Source organism: Phaenicophaeus curvirostris, chromosome 21, assembly GCF_032191515.1.
Source record: "Phaenicophaeus curvirostris isolate KB17595 chromosome 21, BPBGC_Pcur_1.0, whole genome shotgun sequence".
Lineage (NCBI taxonomy): Eukaryota > Metazoa > Chordata > Aves > Cuculiformes > Cuculidae > Phaenicophaeus > Phaenicophaeus curvirostris.
Window position 1 is genome coordinate 9,534,826 of NC_091412.1, and position 19,815 is coordinate 9,554,640.

The following is a 19,815-nucleotide window of genomic DNA, read 5'->3' on the forward strand; positions in this document are numbered from 1 at the left end:
AGTGTGATTTCAGGCACAGCATTCAGATGATAAGAGCCTGGTGAAGGAAGAGGATCAAATGCATTGGCTACACACACCTGCAATAATGAAGGGATAGAAAACAGAAATAGAAAGCTGAAAGTTTCATTGGAACAACTTATTCATCAAAGATGCATTGAACTCAAAATTCTCTCCCCGAGTCTTAATCCTCCATCTGATTTCACTCATGTTCAGGCAGATGAGATTATGCAAATACTCAAGCACATGAATTCGTTCACAGAACAGCATGAATGGGAAAAGGAGAAAGCTGTTTAAACACCTAAGGGGAGGAAATACAACATATATATATATACACACACACACACGAGACTATTTATAAATAAACCTATAGATTTCATATACTTACAAAATGCATTTATTAAAATATTCTATTTACAAACAAATTGTAACCCAGTGTTTTCTCCAAAACTCAGGAAGAGAGAAAAGAAAATAAATATTCCAGCCATACATGCAAACTCTCAGTGCTCTCATTCCAAATCCAACACATCTTTTTTTCCCCTTTATGCTGGTGGAAAATAGGCTTTGCAGCGTGACTTCAAGCTCAGCCCAACGAGGTTATTTTGGATCAAGGAGAAGATTGAAATCTAAAGTTCTCCTCAGGGAGATCATCCTGCCAGGAACCTTCTCTACCTTGTAAAGACACTCTTTTAGGAGATTTTAAGAGCATGTTTTCCAACTGTTTCTGACCTTAAAAAATAAAAGAAAACCAACAAATAAAAGAAAAAAGGAATAAGAAAGAGCGGAGAGGGGAGAGCAGTGGGCAGGGGACCCTTCTGGTCCAGCCAGTAGAGGGCAGTGGAATTTAAGAGGAAAGTTGTTGAACTTTGTATAATGAAATATTTGCAGTTGTAAAACCATCATTTTAAATTTGATCCTACCTATCCTGTCCTAAACTGAGACAGCAGCGAGACAAAGCGCAAAGGATCAAAAAAAAAAAAAAAAAAGAAATAGAACTTCTTATTTTAGGATCTCTAAAGAGTTGTGTTTCAAGTTATCAGGAAAATTTCATACTTCCTAAATCATTTAAATAACTTTCATTTATTGAAATACGCCACTTCAAAGCATCCTATTAAAACCATCACAGCCGTTTCTCAGGAGTTGAAAAACCCATGGGTAGCTTTTAAAATAGAAAAATATCAAATAAGAGGTCCAGAAAGCAATTTTTTAAGGCGTTCCTGTCTCCACTTATGCCGAGCTGAGCGGAAAACCGGTTCTAGTCCACACAAACAAGACAGTAAAACAAGCTAAACAAAAGGAGAGCACACAGAAGATTTTGGATGTTCACGGCACCTTGTTCTCCAAGGGTGAAGCAACGCTCCTCACCTCATTACCAAAGAGAACAAGCGTCCCAGAGCCAGGGGATCTATGTGCTGCAAACTAAGCTCGCATTTTGTGACAGAACAACAGATTTTGGTTATTCCCCAAACCTTTTGGGGACACACAGGTCCTGAAGAGGCAGAGACAGCCTGCTTCTCCTCTGAAGGGCTGCAGGAGGTGTCCTGACCCCCTGGGGTTTTCATATCGCACATGGAAAATATGGGAGAGCAGAGATGCCGGCTCTGAGGTGCCGTGATGCTGAGGGCTGGGGGTTCCTGCTCTGCAGCCCCTGCGCCCTCAGCCCAAAGGCACCTTTAGCCCCTCAAAGGATGCTCTCGGCCCCTGGGGGGGCACCCCAGCCTCTGCACCCTCAGCACCCACAATCCCAGCCCCAGGGGATGCTTCCAGCCCCCAGTGAGGGCCCGAAGTCCCCAAACACTCACCTAGGGGCACCCCCAGCCCCTGGAGGGGACACACGGACACCCTCCCCACAGCCCCAGGAGGGGACACACGGACACCCTCCCCTCAGCCCCAGGAGGGGACACACGGACACCCCCCCCTCAGCCCCAGGAGGGGACACACGGACACCCTCCCCTCAGCCCCAGGAGGGGACACACGGACACCCTCCCCTCAGCCCCAGGAGGGGACACACGGACACCCTCCCCACAGCCCCAGGAGGGGACACACACCCCCCTCAGCCCGAGGAGAGGACACACGGACACCCACCAGCCCCAGAGCCCCCCACCCTCCGCCCCAGGGACCCCTCAGCCCCCGGACTGTATCCCCCTCAGTCCCCGCACCCCCGGGGACCCCCAAGGGGCCGGACCTGTTGCCCCATCCTGCCCTCCCGCCCCCTCCCGCGCCCCAGCCGGGGTGGAGGGCCCTGTCCCGCACTGCAGCACCGCACCCCGAGCCCGGCCGAGGCCGCCCCCCCCCCCGCAGCCCGGCGCTCACCTGCCGCCGCCCCCGAGGATGCTCCCGCAGCCCAGCGCTCACCTCGCCTGCAGCGGCCACGCCGGCCACCAGGGGGCTAACGCGCGGCACGCCGGGTAATGTAGTCCGCGCCGGTCACGTGGGGCGGCGCGACGCAGAGCATGCCGGGAGTTGTAGTTCGAAGCCGGGGCACTGAAGGGAGCGCTTTCCCACAGTGGAACTACAACGCCCAGGAAACCCCGCGCGCCGCGGAGCCCGATGGGGGTTGTAGTTCTCCGCTCGGGAGCTAGCAAAGCGTTACCGCAGCGGAACCACAACACCCGTAAATCATAGAATCATAGAATCACCAGGTTGGAAAAGACCCACTGGATCATCGAGCCCAACCATTCCTGTCTCGCGCAGCGGGGCCTGACGGGAGTTGTAGCTCTCCACACGGGGATTTGTAGTTCTCTGCGCGGCTGCTGAAGGCAGCGGGTTCCCACAGGGGAACTACGACGCCCATAAAGCCCCGAGCGCCGCGCAGCTTGACAGAATCTGTATTTCTCCACACGGGTAGCACTGGAGGAATTTGTAGTTCTCAGCGCGGGTGCTAGGGCAGCAGCTCCCAACAACGGAACTACAACGCCCATAAACCCCCGCGCGCCGCGGAGCCCGACGGAATCTGTAGTTCGCAGCGCGGCTGCTAAGGCGGCGGGCGGCCGCGGCGGAACTACGAGGCCCACAACCCCCCGCGCGCCGCGGAGGCTGCTGGGAGCCGCGGGGCCCGGGGCTCGGGGCGCCGCCATGGCCGCCGCGCCGCCGCCGGGGCCGCCGCTGCAGTACAGCCTCCTGCTGCAGCACCTGGTGGGCGAGCGGCGGCAGCCCCGCGCCTGGGACCCCGGCACGCTCGGCGGCATCCCCAGCCCGCCCAAGAGCGAGGAGCAGAAGGCGGTGGAGCGCGCCATGGAGAGCTGCGCCTTCAAAGCGGCGCTGGCCTGCGCCGGGGGTGCGCCGGGGCCTGAGGCGGGGGGCCCAGCTTCCCTCCCTCCCTCCGAGCCCCACTCGGGGCCTGGCGGGGATCTCTGCCTCCCTCCCTCCCTCCCTGGCCAGGGCTTCAAGGCCTGGAGCGCCTCCCCTGGGAGGAAAGGCTGCGAGAGCTGGGGTGGTTCAGCTTGAGGAGGCTGCTGGGAGACCATATTGCCTCCCAGTGCTTAAAGGGGGAGGATAAGAAAGACAGGGAGAAGCTTTCTAGCAGGGCCTGTAGCAACAGGGCGAGGGTTAATGGCTTTAAACTATAAGAGAAGAGGTTTAGACTAGATATTAGGAAGAAATTTTATCCACCGTGAAGAGACGGCTCAGGCAAGACCTTATTGCCTTTCAGTGCTTAAAGGAGTCTGATAAGAAAGATGGGGAAAAGCTTTCTAGCAGGACCTGTAGCAATAGGATGAGGGGTAATGGCTTTAAACTATAAGAGGAGAGGTTTAGACTAGATATTAGGAAAAAATTTTATTCACTAAGGGTGGTGAGGCACTCGCACAGTTTGTCCAGAAAGGTGGTAGATGATCCATCCCTGGAAACCTTCAAGGCTGGACGGGGCTCTGAGCAATCTGACTGAGTTGAAGATGTCCCTGCTTATCGCAGGGGGTTGGACTGGATGACCTTCGTGGTCCTTTCCACTCTAAACCACTCTGTGATGATTCTCAGCCTTTCCTCAGCACAGCGCAGGCTGTCAGGAGGAGGGTGACAGCAACAGTACCGAGAGAGCCCATTTATGCTCTTGCGCTGCCCCGTCCACACTGCAGCACTGACAGACAGCAGGAGCAGAGGTGCTGTGGGAATGTGCTGCTCACATCCAGCCAAGACTTCCTTCCTTTACTCATTTTTTTTTGGTATTTTGCAGGCTTCGTTCTGGGAGGCGCATTTGGTGTCTTCACAGCTGGCATCGACACCAATGTTGGTTTTGATCCCAAGGATCCATATCGCACGCCAACTGCAAAAGAGGTTCTGAAAGACATGGGGCAGCGAGGCATATCGTACGCAAAGAACTTCGCCATTGTGGGTGCCATGTTCTCCTGCACCGAATGCATGGTGGAATCTGTGAGTAAGAGCTTTTTAAGCATTATGTTTTCTTGTACACTTAATCTCTTTTACTAGATCCAAATAAGTACTTATATCCCCTATGTGCTGAGCTGAAGGAGTAGGCTAGTTTGGTTTGTTTCTTGGCCATCGGAGCTTTTCAGCAAGTTTTTCCCAAGTGTAGAGATCACTTTGTTCTGCTCCGTTGTGCAAGCAGACCGAGTCCTGCAGAACTGCTTGCTGTTCTCTTGACAGAACGAGCAGAAGACCATGTAAGTTCCAGTCCTGAATGTATTGGCAAGCACAAGCGTTATTTTCTGAAACCTTAACTACAAGTACTTGTTGTTACTTTAAATCATCAGACTGTAAGTTGCAACATGGTAATTTGAGCCTCTAAAAATTCCATATGCAGAAAGAGATCCTGTGATGAAAGCTCCTAAGTAACAGGACTATTTTCATCTTGCATCTACAGCAAGAAATGACTTTGTACAGCTCAGTGGTAAATCTATCATCCGTTTTCTTAAACGGGAAAATTAGCCTTTATGAATTTCAGTGCTGCCTTTTAATTGAAAATGACAATTCTTTTTGAACTCATCTAGAAGAAAAGTGTATCTGCTTGCATAATGGAGCAGAACAGAGATCTCTACACTGGTGAAAAACTCATGTGCTCTGGCTATGGAAATTGTACATCTTGCCAGCAGGGTGCTGTGACTCTCACCTGTGCTGAGAACCAGGCTCAGTGTTGAGCTCATGTGCCTTTAAAATCTCTGACTGGGCACTCGTGCTGGGCCCACCTGAGCACTGCATTGCACCATACGGATTTGTCTCACTTCTCCCGATGACCCATTCCTTCTTCTCCTGGTCCTCCACATCTTATGTTTGAAAGTGCAGGGGGCCATCTGCTGAGGACAGAGGGAAAAACATCCTCAACTGAGCAGGGGCTGGAAAGTCATTTAATCCCTCTTGGGATTAGTATAGATAGCGAGCATTTATTCTGTATTTACTTGTTGACTTTGATTTTTAATTCCACAGTATCGTGGAAAGTCAGACTGGAAGAATAGCGTTATTAGCGGCTGCATCACAGGAGGAGCAATCGGCTTCAGAGGTTGGTAGTGCCTGCTATGAACTGTTTCTTTGATAAGACTCTTAATTTGCTTGCACATTGCATGACATTATGGTGATGCCAACGTGACAGTGCACTCCAGACTGGCAGAACTGCTCTCTCTGTTGTTTTCCTGTCAGCTTGAAAGATCTGTGTGGGTAGGGAAGGCTTGGTCATACAGGACAGTGAGAACAGAGGAAGATCAACAGAATTGACTTGAAAGAAAAATCAGGAAATGGTGTTAGCTATCCAAAATGTTCTTTGGTGCTGCAGGGAGGGAGCCAAAAATACATACTGAGCAACTCTGAAGCTACAGCTCTCGTGTTAAGAGAGCTCTACTTATATATACTGTTTCACTGGCACTAACTGTTAATTTGCGCAGTGTGTAAAATGCTTTCCTCTTCTCTCCTGTATGAAATCAAACAGCCAACTCTATTTAGTATGTAAAAGAGCCGAAGCGCTGGGATTTTAGTCCAGCAAGTACTAGTGGGGACTCTGGGAAGTCTCAAGTGCTAAGAACATCTGGAGAAACACCCCAACTAGGAGGAGAGCTGCTGCGCTCATCAGAAATATCAAACTTCTCTCACCTTTCTTTAAGAAAAAAAAACCTGCCCACAGAGCATAGAAGAAAGTGCTTCTAATTGAGCTTGTTAAGTTGTGTCCATCCTGGACCTAATCCTCTTGAAGCTTTCAAAGCTGCAGTGGCTCTTCCTATCCCCCTAGTCCAACCGCAAAGCTACTCGTAGTGCTCAGATCAGAGCACACTGAAGTCGGGGATGGCCACTGGCATTTTGTTTTCTAGCCCGTGGGGGGAGACTTAGCATCGCAGCGCCCAGCCAGCAGTTTAAGCCCAGCATGTGCCAGGTTCCCTCTTTCACCTGGGGCAGTGGGAGTGCGAGCGTGACACAGGTAGAGCACTGCCAGGTTCCTGCAGGTGTAAGCTCTTCAAGTCAGCACAGCGTAAGCTAGTTACTAGGAAGGAAAATAGCTTTCCAATCTTTTTTGCGTTGCAGCCGGTTTGAAGGCAGGCGTTATCGGCTGTGGTGGATTCGCCGCGTTCTCCGCCGCGATTGATTACTATCTACGGTAGCAGTGGGATGCATCGGGAGCACGTTGCCCTTTCATTCCAGTGTTGCACAGAGCCTGCATTACAACAGAAGAACCATCAGGCTTACCTTTCCACTGCCTTCGGAGTCCTGATCAGTGCAAGCTGGATGGTGTTGGCAGCTTTTCCTGACTGACTAACAATAATCTGGCTGCGAGCCCTGGCACGCTGCTGCAGGCAGGCTTGCGGGAGTATGCACGGCTGGAGCCAGGCGCAGCGAGCAGCATCTCCAGGACGGATCAGCTGACGGTCAGTTTCCAGGAAACAAGCCTGGACTCTGAGCTTTTTCAATCTCTTGGGTCTGATTTTGATTAAGTCTAGCATCAAAAGAGGCAAGAGGACAATCTTCAAAAAGAAATGCAGTGAATTCGGTTACCGTGTATTTGAACGTGCTGCAAGTGTTAAAACAGTTCTCAGTTTGCAGCTTGCTGCTCTGTTAGCGAGAGGTAAGATCCTGTGGAGAAATAAGTTTGTTCCAGGCTTTTCTTAAAATACCAGCTGAAGACAAACCACCATCTGTACAACTTGTCTTATTTCAAGTACAGAGAGGAGCGCCAGATTTCTTTACCATGTCTTAAAGGGAAAAGCAAAAAGGAATTCTTAGCCTTAGAGCCATGTGGTTACTGGCAGATGAACAGAACAATTTTAAGAGGGAGGAAAAAAAGGGTTATTGCAGAAGTATAATTCTCTGTAGCCACTTGGCTAGCCTGATTTAACCTTGCTGTGGGAGTACATATAATCTTGCTACTGCTTCAATTGCCACAGGCTCACAACATTAGTTCCAGCAGTTTGATAGTGACACTAGAAAGTGGGGTTGTGAGGATAAACCACCGTTAGACAGATAACTGGGCATTCACTTAGCTCCCAGTCTGTTTCCCGTGACACCCCTGTACCACCTCCCAGTGCCTCAGTGTTACACTGGGGAAAGGGAAGTGTTATTTCTGCAGAACATTGATTCTGGAGTCCAAACTTCTGTTCCTTAGCTCAAGATGCTGCTCCCTTTTTGGTTTGCATTCATATTAGCCCTCCTGTGCTTCTAAACAAGCTCTGTTCTCAGACCTCAGGGGGTCAATTTTATGCTCACGATAGCTCAGGCTGATTTTAAGTTTCATTGAGCCACTCTGCAAGGGCAAACCCACACCCTCAATCCCAGGCAACAGGATTTCACATTCAGCACACGCACCTACTGGAGGCTCTCCCACCCACTTATCCTCCTTTGCATCCACGGTTTGACATCCCAGAATGGTGACAGCACTTGCTTACCTGGACGAGCAATACTAGCGTGGTGGTTTGGCCGATAGGGTGGTCAGTTCAGAGACACGTTGCCTCCCATTCCCACACAGAGAGAAGTGGGGAGACAGCACCATGTGATCTATCAGATGAGGTTTCCAGATTGCCTGATGTCCCTTGCTGTGCCTGTTCAGTATCCTCAGGCCAGAAGCTCTGCAAGTCAGCTGAATTTTAAGCTTGAGTAATTCTGGGCTGATTAAACAAGCTGGCTCCAGACAGTCCATTTTTTTTTTTCCTCCAGAATGTACTGAAATGCAAGGATGTAGCCCAAACCATAAGATGTCTCTTAAAAAGATTGCCTGGCACGATGCCTGTGCTTATGCCACTGGCTTGAAGTGCAACCAGCACGATTTCCCCAACAGAAAGAGAAGCTGTGATGCCAAGGTGATCAGTTAGTGCAAACAGCAACACCACAGGGCTCCTTTTGTGCAAATGTTTGGGCTTTGCATTTTTATTAACACTTTTTTTTTTTTTCCTCCTCACATGGTTTACAGCCATTTAAAGTTTATAATCTACAGAAATTGAAATGGAACACAAACAAAAATATATCCTTAACAACTTTTGAAAGTCAAATATTAATTAACAGTTCTATTCTACCTGTAGCTGCAAGAGGCCACCCCCCTTTTCCTTCACTGTAGGGACAAGAAAAAGCCAGTCCCGGGGACGGCCGCAGCCTGTTGTGCCAGAGCTGTGGGGACGGGGCCTCCAGCCACTGTTACGCGTGGGGGAATTGGCTGTACAGAGTCTCCATCTGGAATGACAGCATCATGGACAGAGACTTGGACACGTGTAACGAATCAGACACACACAGGGATCTGTTGTGCAGTCAGATCTAAAACTCTACCTCCTCACTGAGTCCAGGGCCAAGACAGATAACCTGGTTATTTCCTGCAATGCTGTTTCCCTTCTGTTTCGCTGGTAGTCAAGAGGAGCAGGGTCTGGAGTGTGAGCCCTTTGGAGGGGAACCGAAAGACCGCCCCTCCTTGAGTTGCTTTGCTGGTGCGGGGCGGTAGGTGCTGCCTTCCCCAGGGAGATGGGCTGAGGACATACCTGGTGCATCACTGGCAGCTGGCTGGGCTCTACCTGGAACAGTCTGGTAGTCAGGAGGGTAAAGGCAACGCTGCTGTCAGCAGGGGTACGCTTGGTCACTTCTCACCCATCTCCATTTGGCACAGGAGAGCGCGGGGCCAAGGCAGTTGGGGAAGGGGGAGCTTTTTCCCACTAGAACACAGATTCGGCTCACAGAGCGAAAGGTTGTGTGTCCCAGGTACCAGCACCTACCTGTGAGTGGGAGGGTGGGAACATACCGGGAGCCAGGCACTCCGGCAGCCGTGCTGCCTTGGGAAACGGCGTGACAACTCCAGCCATCAGCTTGGGGGTCAAAAACTAGAGCCACTTACTGAAACAGAACTGAGCTGGCCAGGCACGGCTAACCCAGCAGCAACTGCTTTGTGAGAAAGGGAAAACAAAGCACTTCTGCCTTTGGTAGCGAGGGCCACAAAGGCTTTCCTCCACCCATGCCTCTGCACTGGTTTCCAGGCTGGGTGACCAGTTCCTGCAGAGCAGCTGCCTCCAGCAGCTTGGCTGGCACTGAAGCAGTGCCTGGTGCCCAGGACAGCAGGGCCACAAACCCCATTCTCATGGCCACAGCAGGAACGCTGGTGTCCCAGCCGGCTCTGCCGTGGGGCATAACCAGTGCTGGCAACCCTTTTGGCAGTGCTGGGCTGGCAGGGGCGCGCGTGCCTCGCTACAGCAGAGATGTGGCTGTACAGAAATGGCAGGGACCCTATTCCCCACCCTGCCAGGGCTTGTTGAGGAAACTGTGGGATCCGTGTGCCCTGATGGGACCCCATCGGTGCCAGGGCACCGACCTGGGGTCAGCCCGTGGCAGAGGAAGCGGATCTGCTTGGCTCTCCGTCCCTCAAGCCTGCTGTGGATGGAGACCAGCACAGCACCTCTCACTCCAGCCTTGTGTGATGGGTTTTTACCCCAAAACGCTACCTGGAGGCGAGATAGAGCGAGGGAGGCAACCACCACACTACATGCATGCAGGCAAAGCACAGGAGAAGGGCTGTAGACGCGACTGGCCTGAGAGCACCCAGAAGAGACGTGGCGAGGAGGAGGAAGCAGCACCCTGCTCCTCTGCTCTTGTCGTTGCCGGTTTGCTTGGGCCAGAGCAGGATCCAGGCATGGGGTCCAACGTTTGCGCAGGCAGCAAGCCAAAGCAGAGCTGGTCGTCACCGTCACCGGGGAAGAAAGTCCATGAGCTCCCAGCCTCTTGGAAAGGGAGCCGGTGCTGCACATGCAGGCGTGGGGCAAGGGAGCCGGGCAGTGAAACAGGCACTCGTGGGATGCTGCAGGCTTCGAGCTGAGCGAGACGAGGGGAGCCTGGCAGGAGGGAGCGGGCAGAAAGGAGTCCAGGAGAAAACTAGCCAAGGGGGAAGCCTGTGTCCACAGCCCTTGTCAGTCACTACCTCTTTCATTGAACAAATATACATAAAAACAATTCTTGAACACAAGAAGGGACATAAGACACGACTACTTTACAGAGGGGCATGGTGCCTGGGGTGGGACCGGGCCACTGGTACACAATTGTACAGGAGCTGCAGGTGGCACCGTCCTGGGTCCAAGCTGGTCTCCCCTGGGGGCTGTGATCCAGTCCATGTCCCCCAGCAGGGAGCTGGGAGTGTTTGCAGCTGGTGCTTTCTCCCTGCAGGCTACACGTCCGTGGAGAAGTAAAGTGTGTTGCGTTTCAGCTCGGTGAAGGAGATGGGAGGATGCTGCAGGTAGTAGAGAAGGACCTGGACCTGTAGCAGGCAAATGGAAGGGTGTTAGGTGAGAAGGGAGCAGAGCTGCCACATCCCAGCTTGTGCCTGGGCAGCCACATCCAGCAAGGAGGGACAAACCTTCCCAGACAAGCAGGTAAACCCCTCTGTTCCCCATCCCAGGGGCGCTGGTGTGGGCTGCGACCCCACGCTGCCAGCACAGCTCTTACCTGGGCCATCACATCGTGGGACCAGATGTCAGAGGCCAGGGTGAGGTGTCCCTTACTCTCCCCCTCTGATGGTCTCAGCAGTGTCGGCCCAAAGACCGTGGCCAGGTTATGGAGAGACATTTTGTTGATGGGCTCCTTTTCAGCTACCCTGTGGGGTACAGAGGGAGGTACAGCGTGAACCCCTAATACCTTTCTCCCCAAGCAGGGCAGGCACGGAGTGATGCTGGGGGCAAGCGCTGATCTCCCTTCTCCCAGCTGGACACCTCCAGCTTGCCATTGCCCTTCATGGCCTCCAGCAAACCCAGATGCAGGGAGCTCTGCCCCCTTCACAGCCTCCGCCAGAGCCTGGCTGGGAGCCCCAGGTGTGAGGTGGCAGCGACCAAGCCCTTGCTTGCTCATGTGCTGCAGAGCCTCCACCCTCCCCAAGCCCCGGCAGGGTATGGGAGCCCCACATCCACTCCCCCTGCAGCTCCCTACCCTGGTGCCGACCCCACGGGACCCCTGCCAGCCCACACCAAGGGAACCAGGGCCACAACATTGCCATGTTAGGAGGCAGCTGTGCTCCCCGGCACAGGCTGCGCGGTTGAGCCCCGGCCAGGGGAGCAGATGTGGGAACTCGCTGTGCCCAGTTCTCAGGATGGAAATGGATTTTTCCTTCCCCATCCCCCAGCATCAATCACTTTTTCTGTTTGGTTTTAGCCAAACCAGAGTAAGAAGAAAAAAAAAACAACCTACTTTATGATGCATGTAACATGAGCCGTGAGCCCCTGTCCCAGACTCGTGGCCAGCTGTGGCCAGGCTCTGGGTGCTGCACTGCCCTGCCCACAGCCCCGTGCCCTCCACCAGTTTCGAGGCCCCAGTGAACCCCAGAACTGCCCATCCCCAGGTTCGGATGGGCTCCATCTGGGCCAAGACAAAGCCCAGCAAACCATGGTTTAGTATTTGATAGGAACGGTTGGACTCGATGATCCAATGGGTTTTTTCCAACCTGGTGATTCTATGATTCTAGGCATCGCTGCACTTGCCCTGAGACAAGGAACACGGGGCGTCACCTGCAGCTTTGGGACATGCCCACAGAGCTGATGGTCTCTGGGTCTCCCCCACTCCTTACAGAGAGCTTAGAGGGAGCATTGCACCTTGTTTTGCAGGGAATCCTGCTGGACCGATAGCAAGGGATGCAGCACTCAGTTTTATTGCTAAAGGAGAGACCACACAGCTCCCAAAATCGCTTCCCCACCCTGCGCTGAGCCCAGCTGCTGCCCGTGGAGAGCTCGGCCAAGCAGCTGCACGCATCCTACGGAGCCCATGGAGAGGAAGGGAGGACACCACCACCATCAGCCCAAGGGACTTGCTGCATGCTGGGGCCCAGCCTGGATGGGCTGCAGCCTGGCCAGGACCCTGGCAAACGTGTTGGAACCCAGGGAGATGGGACAGGTGGGACACACCTGGGGCTGCACCCTCATGGAGGGGCTGGGAGGGGAAAGGATCGCTCTGCCACCTGCCCAGCACCAAAGTGCTGTTGCTGGCCCGAGCTGTCATAGAATCATAGAATCACCAGGTTGGGAGAGACCCACTGGATCATCGAGTCCTGGAGAGGAGAGTCCTGCTCCACACCACCACAGCATCATCTGCCTCCAGTTCAGGCTCAGCCCACGGCTGCGCCGGCACCAGAGGAAGCAGACAGCGGCTCCAACTGTGCTCACGTCCCATCCCCACAGCAAAGCAACAACACAGACCCATCCTGCACCTCCTGCCTGTGTGCGCAGCCCCCCAGCGCTGCTGCTTGCTCTGCTGGACTGGCCAAGCCAAGCCCGTTACCTTTTCAAGTGCTCCAGCAGGAAGAGGAAAGTGATGAGGTTGGGGTCAGGCAGCGAGCGGAGAAGGTGCATCATGCAGTTCTCCTTGGCAGCAGGATCTGAGAGGGCTGGAGACAAGGAGGGAGAGGGCTCAGGACAGGGGCTGGTAACATCTTGTGCAGCAGCAGGACCCAGCACGGCCAGATGCCTCCCCGCAGCCGGTGCACGAGCAGCCAGCCCTGACCCACAGGGCTCTCTGCACCCTGGGGAGCATCATGATGAGTCCTGAGCTGGCAAGGACAGCCAGGACTGGGTGGGCCAAGCTGGGAAGGAACCTCGGGAGTCTCCCATGTCAGAGCAGGCAACGCAAAACAGAGCCACGCTTGGGCACTGACCCCTTCCCCATCCCCGTGCCCTTACCGATCCCCTCCATGAAGGCGGGGTAGAGTCTGTCAGTGAGGAGGGGCTCGGGCAGCTCGCGGAAGTACAGCTTCAGCGTGCCGGCGATGGCGTTGATGTCCATGTCACTCAGCATGACGAGGATGTCCTTGTTATCTGTCCAGAGAGCACCCACACATGACACCTTTATCCCCTCTGGGTCTCAACTCCCCCATGTCACCCCAGCTATCCAGGCAGGCTCCTGGCCAGAGGACAGGGACACCTCTGCTGGGTCCACGGCTCCGTTTAGCCAAGCTGAGGCTGGGAAGAGCCGAGCAGTTCCCGCCTGGCTGGGCAACGGGATGTGGAACAATTTGCAAATCCATTTGCAGCGCTGCCCTGAGTCAGTGTCTCCCAGAAGCCAGCCAGGCGCGGACGCAGCCCAGAGGCACCAAGGCATAAACAAGGCTGAGAGCTCTGAGCTTCTGCTTTCCAATCTACACCCTCCTCCGCACCCCCAGCCCCTTCCTGGCCACACCGGCACAGTTTGCACACGTGCAGTGCCATAACCAGACCCTGGGCTTGCAGAGCAGGGGACTGGAGGGCTCTTGGTGCCTGCAAACCCTCTGGGAAGAGCGGCCACCCTCAAGGACACTCACTTGCATCAAAGACAGCCTTCAACGCCTGGATGTCAGTGGCCACCCCAGAGATCCTGTAAATGCCGACCTCTTCGATGCCTCTCTTCTCCACCTCCTCGATGCACTGGCGCACGATGTAAGGCACCTTGGAGCGCTCACGCCTGGCTCGGAAAGTGGAGGTGTGAGCACAGATTCCCAAGACCCACCCCGTGCGCAAACCCCAGGCCAGGGGCAGGACAGGCGTGATGCGTGGGAGGGTTGGAGCTGGCAAAGGACCGGGCGAGTCTCCAGCAGAGAGAAAAAGCTGAGCTCTGCAATGCTGGTTTGAGCAAAGGGACACGCTGCAAGGATGCCGCAGGTCCCCCGAGTCCCCCAGCCCCACACCCACAGGGACCAGAGCTGCCCAGCCCTCCCAGCCCCACACGTACTTGGTCACGACGCTGATTTTGACCCCGAAGACACCAGTCTGCTTTTTGGACGGGGTCCTCTTCAGGCTCATGTCTCTGCTTGTGAACTTCATGGAGAACTCCACCTTGATCTGTGGGAGACAGGGTGAGTCCCAGCAGCCCAGCCTCTGTGCAGACCCAGGGGAAGGGACTGCCACCAAAGCAAGGGGCTTTGGGTGCCCGTCACCCTGCTTACCCCGTTCATCTCAATCACGTCCATATGCCAGTTCTTCGTCTGCACGGCCTGTGGGTCCAGCTGCAGGGAGAGATGGCACATGAGTTCTGCGGGGACACTGCCCCGTGGCAGCCCGGCAGTCCCCACAGTCCCCGACCCACAGACGGTGTGGGACACAGGACACGCTCTTCCCTGGGAACACGTTGCCTGCAGCAGGAGGATGGAGAGGGGAAGGTCTGGGGTTCCCCTGGCCGTGCGCTGAAGCTGGGTGGGCTCAGCCTTCCTGTCGGTCCCCCTTGAGCCTCCGCGAGGCAGCGCTTTAACCCATACCCAAGCAGCAAGAAACTTCCAAGAAATCAGGACTATTTCTGGCGGCAGACTGATGAAACAGAACTAGGGCAGCGTTTTCCATGCAGAAAAACAACATTTCCCCATAGCCAAGGCTATTTATAACCCCTGGGAATGACGGGCTCCACTATTTCTGGCTTTGGGACTAAGAGGGGACTCGGTGATGCTGCAGCGGCACCTGGGGCGAGGTGCTGGCTTTCCCAAGGCCCCAGGGCTGGGCAGAAGTGGGTGCAGTTGTCTTTCGGGGCTTTTTGGTCCCCAGCTGGTGGTATCGATCCAGCCCCATCGATCGCTGTAATGCACGGGGCGGGCAGTGGGGCAGAGGCCGGCACTAATGTCCCCTCGGGGAAGGGGATGGGATGTGGGAGCTGGTGGGGGCTGGCAGGGGCTCCCGGGGCCACGTGCACGCGGCTGCCAGGCGAGGATCATGCCAGACGTGTGGGGTCACTGCTCAAGGACACAGGAGTTTCCTAGAGTTGCTGGCTCAGGAGATGCTCTGGGTGAGTGCAAAGATGTCCGGAGTCACTGCTCTGGCCTCGGAGCTGCCATTCCCCTGCCCCAGCTTCAAGTTATCCACGCAACTACACCACGTCACGATGAGGGGGACTCCGGGGGTCCCTCAAGTCCCCTCTTGCACACCAAGATCTCACTCTCCCAAGGACAGGCTCCAGCTGCCCTGGCGCTCGGCACAAACCCAGCACGGTGGCGTTGCTCCGCGCTCGGTCCCGTGCCACGGCGAGTCCGAGCAGCTCCGGGGCAGCCACAGTGCCAAGGAAAACGCTGCGGTCTCAGCACCGCCCAGGAATGGCTCCTGATGTGGAACCCTCCCTGGCGCCTCAGCCCCGGCATATGGGGAGCTGTGAGGCTGCAGGGGGAAAAGGAGGAGGAGAAGAAGGAGAAAGAGGCAGAGGACAAGGCAAAAGAGGAGGAGGAAGGCTGCAGCTGCCTTGGACTCCCATGGGGCCCCAAAGCAGGTTTGGACACCAGGCAGCCAGACCCCTGCCAACCCCAGGCATGCCGCTCCAACACTCCATGCTCCTCACTTGCTCCAAAGCCAGATCACCTCGCAACACTGCCATGCACCCACTACAGCCAACAACAACCCAACACTGCCCATCCTATGGAGCTTTCACCCCTTTTCCCCTCACAGCCTGTTCCCACTCACAGCAGCATCCTACCCTTCGTGCCCCATGTGGTAGCAGTGAACTTTGCTTCAGGAACCTTCAGAGCCTCCTCACTCTGTAGCGTGAGTTTATTGCAACCACCGCATGTGCCTTCCCCACTCCTGTCCCCTGGGTGCCCCTGCTCCGATGGCCCTGGCAGCTCACATCTGGAAGGGCTTTAGCAGGGCTTGGAAGAAAGCTTTAATAAAAGCCAGGTTGGCTGACGCCAGTGCTGCAGACCTTAACCCGAGCACGCTGCCTCCCTGCAGCCACTCAGAATCATAGAATCATAGGATCACCAGGTAGAAAAAGACCCACCGGATCATCAAGTCCAACCATTCCCATCAAACACTAAACCATATCCCTCAGCACCTCGTCCACCCGTCCCTTAAACCCCTCCAGGGAAGGGGACTCAACCCCCTCCCTGGGCAGCCTCGGACAGGGACCAATCACCCTCTCCATGAAAAATTTTTTCCTAATGTCCAGCCTGAACCTCCCCTGGTGGAGCTTGAGGCCATTCCCTCTCATCCTGTTCCCTGTCACTTGGGAGGAGAGGTCAGCTTGCCCCAAGTTAGGCAGGAACATCGTCATCAGCTCCGTGTAGCTGCTGGCACGGCCTCACATTTGGGCTAATTCAGCTGGTGCCACCAGCCTGAGCTCCCTTGCAGCTAGGACAGGTCCCTGTGCACCTGCGGCACCCAGCGCTCGCACCCGACACCGCAGGCAGCACGGCCTCGCTGCCCGCTCCGCGTGGAAACCAAAGCCGTGGCCGACGCTTCATCTCCAGGCGTGGGAGGACAGACGGGAGCATCCACCCACAGTGCCAGAGGCAGCTCCTGCCCACACAGCGCTGGCAAACACCCCATCTCAGCTACCACCACCACCTCCTTCTGCTCCAAAGGACGCTGCCTTGCTCCAGAGCACAATGCAGGGACATCCCAGGCTGGTGGGGAACTGCTGGCCTGGGAAACACAGGGAACAGCCTCCCGAGCAGCGCTGTGCAGGGTGGCACAAGTGACACGCTGCTGTCCAAGACGTCAGCTCCTCTTCAGCAGTTCAAACTCTCAGCTTCGAACACCAGCCTGGTGAACAGGGCTCAGTTGGATCACCAGCACCTCTCCAGGCTGCTCCCTCCTCCATCTGCTCATCCACGGCAAGGTGAAACCCTCCCTGGTCCCAGCTGCAGCAACGTGCCATGGTCCTGTTCTCCCAAATTATCCAGTGGTGTTTGCTTCTAAGACAAAGCCACCGGTTGCAGAGGGAGAGGCGACAGCCTGGCAGGCGACGAGCATCCCAGCAGCCCTGCAGAGCTTCATGTGTCCTGGGGAGGCTCCGCTGGCAGCAGGACCCCCCAGTCCTACTGGTGTTTTCTTCCCACAGTCCCTGCCTGCTGCTTGTCTTGCACACAGCGTGACTCAAGGGGACGAGGCCCCATCCTGAGATTTTGCCCTCAAACACCTCTGGGCTGTGCACTGTGGATCCAGCTCCTGCACAGGCAGCGCCACGTCTCAGGGCTCTCAGGTGAGGAGCTGGGGTGGCTCCAAACCCTTGTAGCAGCTCTCCAGGGACCCAAGCACCGAGATTCTGGGGCAGGGCAGGGGCTGCCAGGCTGGGTGAGTCCCTTCTTTGTGCCTCACGCTCATGAGGTCACCCAACTGTCAGCCCAGGGTGAAGCCATCGGGAGCTAATTGGTGACTCAGACAGTGAGGCCATCTCTACTGTGGCCCTAGGGAGTAGGATCCCAGGGGAGCTGCTACAACCGGGGCTGCTTCCCATCAGCACGGTACTCGTGGAGACCCCAGCCTGGCCTCCCACAGCTGCCCTGGCTCCAGCAAGCACACATCCCCACCAGACCCCTATGCCAGCATCTCCATCCCTGGGGAATTCGCGATTCCCGAGCTGCTCTGTGCCACGTCGGGGCACAGCAGCCCCCTTACCAGCAAACGCCCCAGAAAAAGCAACAATTCACAGCCCTGAAGAGCAACCCGACAAGCAGCACGCACCCACAGCACGCCAGGACCATGCACAGCCCCACAGCGCTCCCGGGAAGCCAGCAGCTGTGGTGGGGACACATGGGGCTGGGAAATTAAACCCTCTTATGCTTTAACCCAGCAACAGCCAGCGGCAGCCTCCAGGCAGCCTCCCTGCACAGCCCTCGCTGCCCCTTAATCCCCTTTGCGGGAGCGGCAGCACAGAATTGAGGTTAATGCCACTGCGTCACAGGCAGCCCCGCTGCCGGCAGCCCCACCGCTGAGCAACCCTTGGTCCCATTGCTGCCAAACCCAACACCCGAGTGCCCACGCAGCTCCTGCCACGGCCTCGGAGGGTGATCCCACAGAAGGAAACCCCCAGAGCCTCTCATGAGGTCATGGGGGCTCTGGGAGAGCCTGTGACGATGCCGTTCCCCTCACTCATCGCCTCCACTGCCCACACTCCTGCCCTCCATCCTCCCCCAGAGACGGGCAGCGCTGGCTGATGTGGCTGCGACGCGGCCGCGAGCTCAGAGCCACCTGGTTGGACCCAGAGTCGGTGGGTGCAAACCACGCAGCACGCTGGTGACAGGGGGTACGCGGGCATCGGGCGCTGCGGGGACACAGACCCAGCCAGCCTGCAAGCATCCCTGCCTCCTCGATAAACCCCGGGGCTGGGCAGGGGTCCTCCCCCATGCAGAACCCCCCCCCCCAACTCCCCAGAGGGAAGGGCAAGGAGAAAAACAAGCATTCTGCAGGCTGCTGTCTGCTTCTCAGAGCTCCCAAAGTACCCAAACAGCCTCCTCGCTCCACACACGAACCCACAGCCCCACAAGCGGTGCAGCACTCTCTGCCAAGCCACCAGCCCGAATAAACCACAGCCCCCCCGCACGACAGAGCCTGGCGACCCCGCAAAGCCAGCCCGGAGCCCCTTGGGTGGCTGCCACCGTCCCCCCCGAGCTGTCCCCCCTCCACGCACCCCGAGAGGCACCTTCTGCCGGAGCAGCTTGCTGCGCACCCTGCCCCACAGGCGGGCACCGGTGTTGGGGGGCCGCTTGCCCTCGGGCTCCTCGGTGCCACGCTCCGACCTCTCGCCCACGGGGCCAGGGCTGCCGTCCGGCTGCACCAACACCTCCGTCATCGCGATTTCGGCTTCGGGGAGGCGAGACGAGGGTGGCCTCGATGGCCCGTGGGGTGGCCGAGGTTGGCTCAGGCCAGCACCCGCATCGCTTCTGCTCCGGGTGGGATGTCAGCGTTGGCCGGGACAGCGGGGGCCGGCGAGGGGAGCCCGGCTGGGGCGGCGGGGAGGCCAGCAGGCTGGGCTCATCTTCAGGGTGTGAGCCAGGCTGGCTGCGAGGCAGCCCCAAAAGCCTCCCTCCCCCTGCGAGGAAGTGACTCAAAGCAGTCCCCCCCCCCCGGCGGCCCCCACGCGTTTAACTCTCACCCTGCCGCCTGCTGCTCCCACTCAGGGAGGATGGAGGGGCTGGGGGCCTCCTCGCCACGCCACCGTCACCCGCTGTCACCCGTTACCCACTTCCCTGAGCCATCGCCGCTGGCCCCGCAGCATCCCTGGCCCCATGGAGGAGCCAAGCTGGCTCTTCCAGTCTCAGCCAAGGGCACAAGGATGGGATTTCAGGGGTCTCCTGGCAGGCACAGGGACTCCCCCTCGCAGCTCTCATCAGCCCCACTGCCAGGGGAAAGGGGTGCAGGCAGCGCTCTGGAATCATAGAACGGTTTGGGTTGGAAGGGACCTCAAAGCCCATCCAGTTCCAACCCCCTGCCACAGGCAGGGATGCCTCCCACTGGATCAGGGGCTCCAAGCCCCATCCAACCTGGCCTTGAACCCCTCCAGGGAAGGGGCAGCTGCCACTGCTCTGGGCAACCTGGGCCAGGAAGGGTCCCTGCCTGCTTGCCCACTGCACCTCCTGACAGGCAGGGACATGGCAAGGTGCAGGATGGGGGCCCCCGAGTCCACATGGGTCACCCTGTGGGTCCCGAAAGCTCCTGACACCGCAAATCTCCCCCCCGCTCTGGAGCCTCTGCCAGCCCAGCAAGGGAGACAGAT

General features: G+C 56.5%; 3 protein-coding genes across 5 annotated transcripts in view; 1 reads left to right on the forward strand and 2 right to left on the reverse strand.

Annotated features, from left to right (window-relative positions):
• The window catches only part of SPECC1 (sperm antigen with calponin homology and coiled-coil domains 1), a 90,529-nt gene extending 88,175 nt beyond the window's left edge, over nt 1–2,354 (reverse strand). Inside the window, exon 1 of the mRNA XM_069873866.1 lies at nt 2,311–2,354. The gene's annotated coding sequence lies outside the window, so the exon portion shown is untranslated. The remainder of the gene's footprint in view (nt 1–2,310) is intronic.
• Nucleotides 2,355–3,072: 718 nt separating this feature from the next.
• On the forward strand, nt 3,073–7,064 carry TIMM22 (translocase of inner mitochondrial membrane 22). Its single transcript, XM_069873879.1, has 4 exons — nt 3,073–3,274; nt 4,169–4,365; nt 5,377–5,449; nt 6,460–7,064. Exons 1-4 carry the CDS (start codon nt 3,073–3,075, stop codon nt 6,534–6,536), a joined length of 549 nt encoding a protein of 182 aa, XP_069729980.1. The 3' UTR covers nt 6,537–7,064.
• A 1,671-nt stretch (nt 7,065–8,735) lies between these two features.
• ABR (ABR activator of RhoGEF and GTPase) overlaps nt 8,736–19,815 on the reverse strand; it is a 41,335-nt gene continuing 30,255 nt past the window's right edge. For all 3 annotated transcript variants that reach the window (XM_069873871.1, XM_069873872.1, XM_069873873.1), the window contains 7 exons: nt 14,291–14,350; nt 14,077–14,186; nt 13,670–13,809; nt 13,053–13,187; nt 12,655–12,760; nt 10,837–10,984; nt 8,736–10,648 (listed from right to left, as the gene is read on the reverse strand). In XM_069873871.1, the coding sequence (XP_069729972.1) occupies nt 10,559–10,648; nt 10,837–10,984; nt 12,655–12,760; nt 13,053–13,187; nt 13,670–13,809; nt 14,077–14,186; nt 14,291–14,350 (789 nt within the window). In that variant the 3' untranslated portion in view covers nt 8,736–10,558. The remainder of the gene's footprint in view (nt 10,649–10,836; nt 10,985–12,654; nt 12,761–13,052; nt 13,188–13,669; nt 13,810–14,076; nt 14,187–14,290; nt 14,351–19,815) is intronic.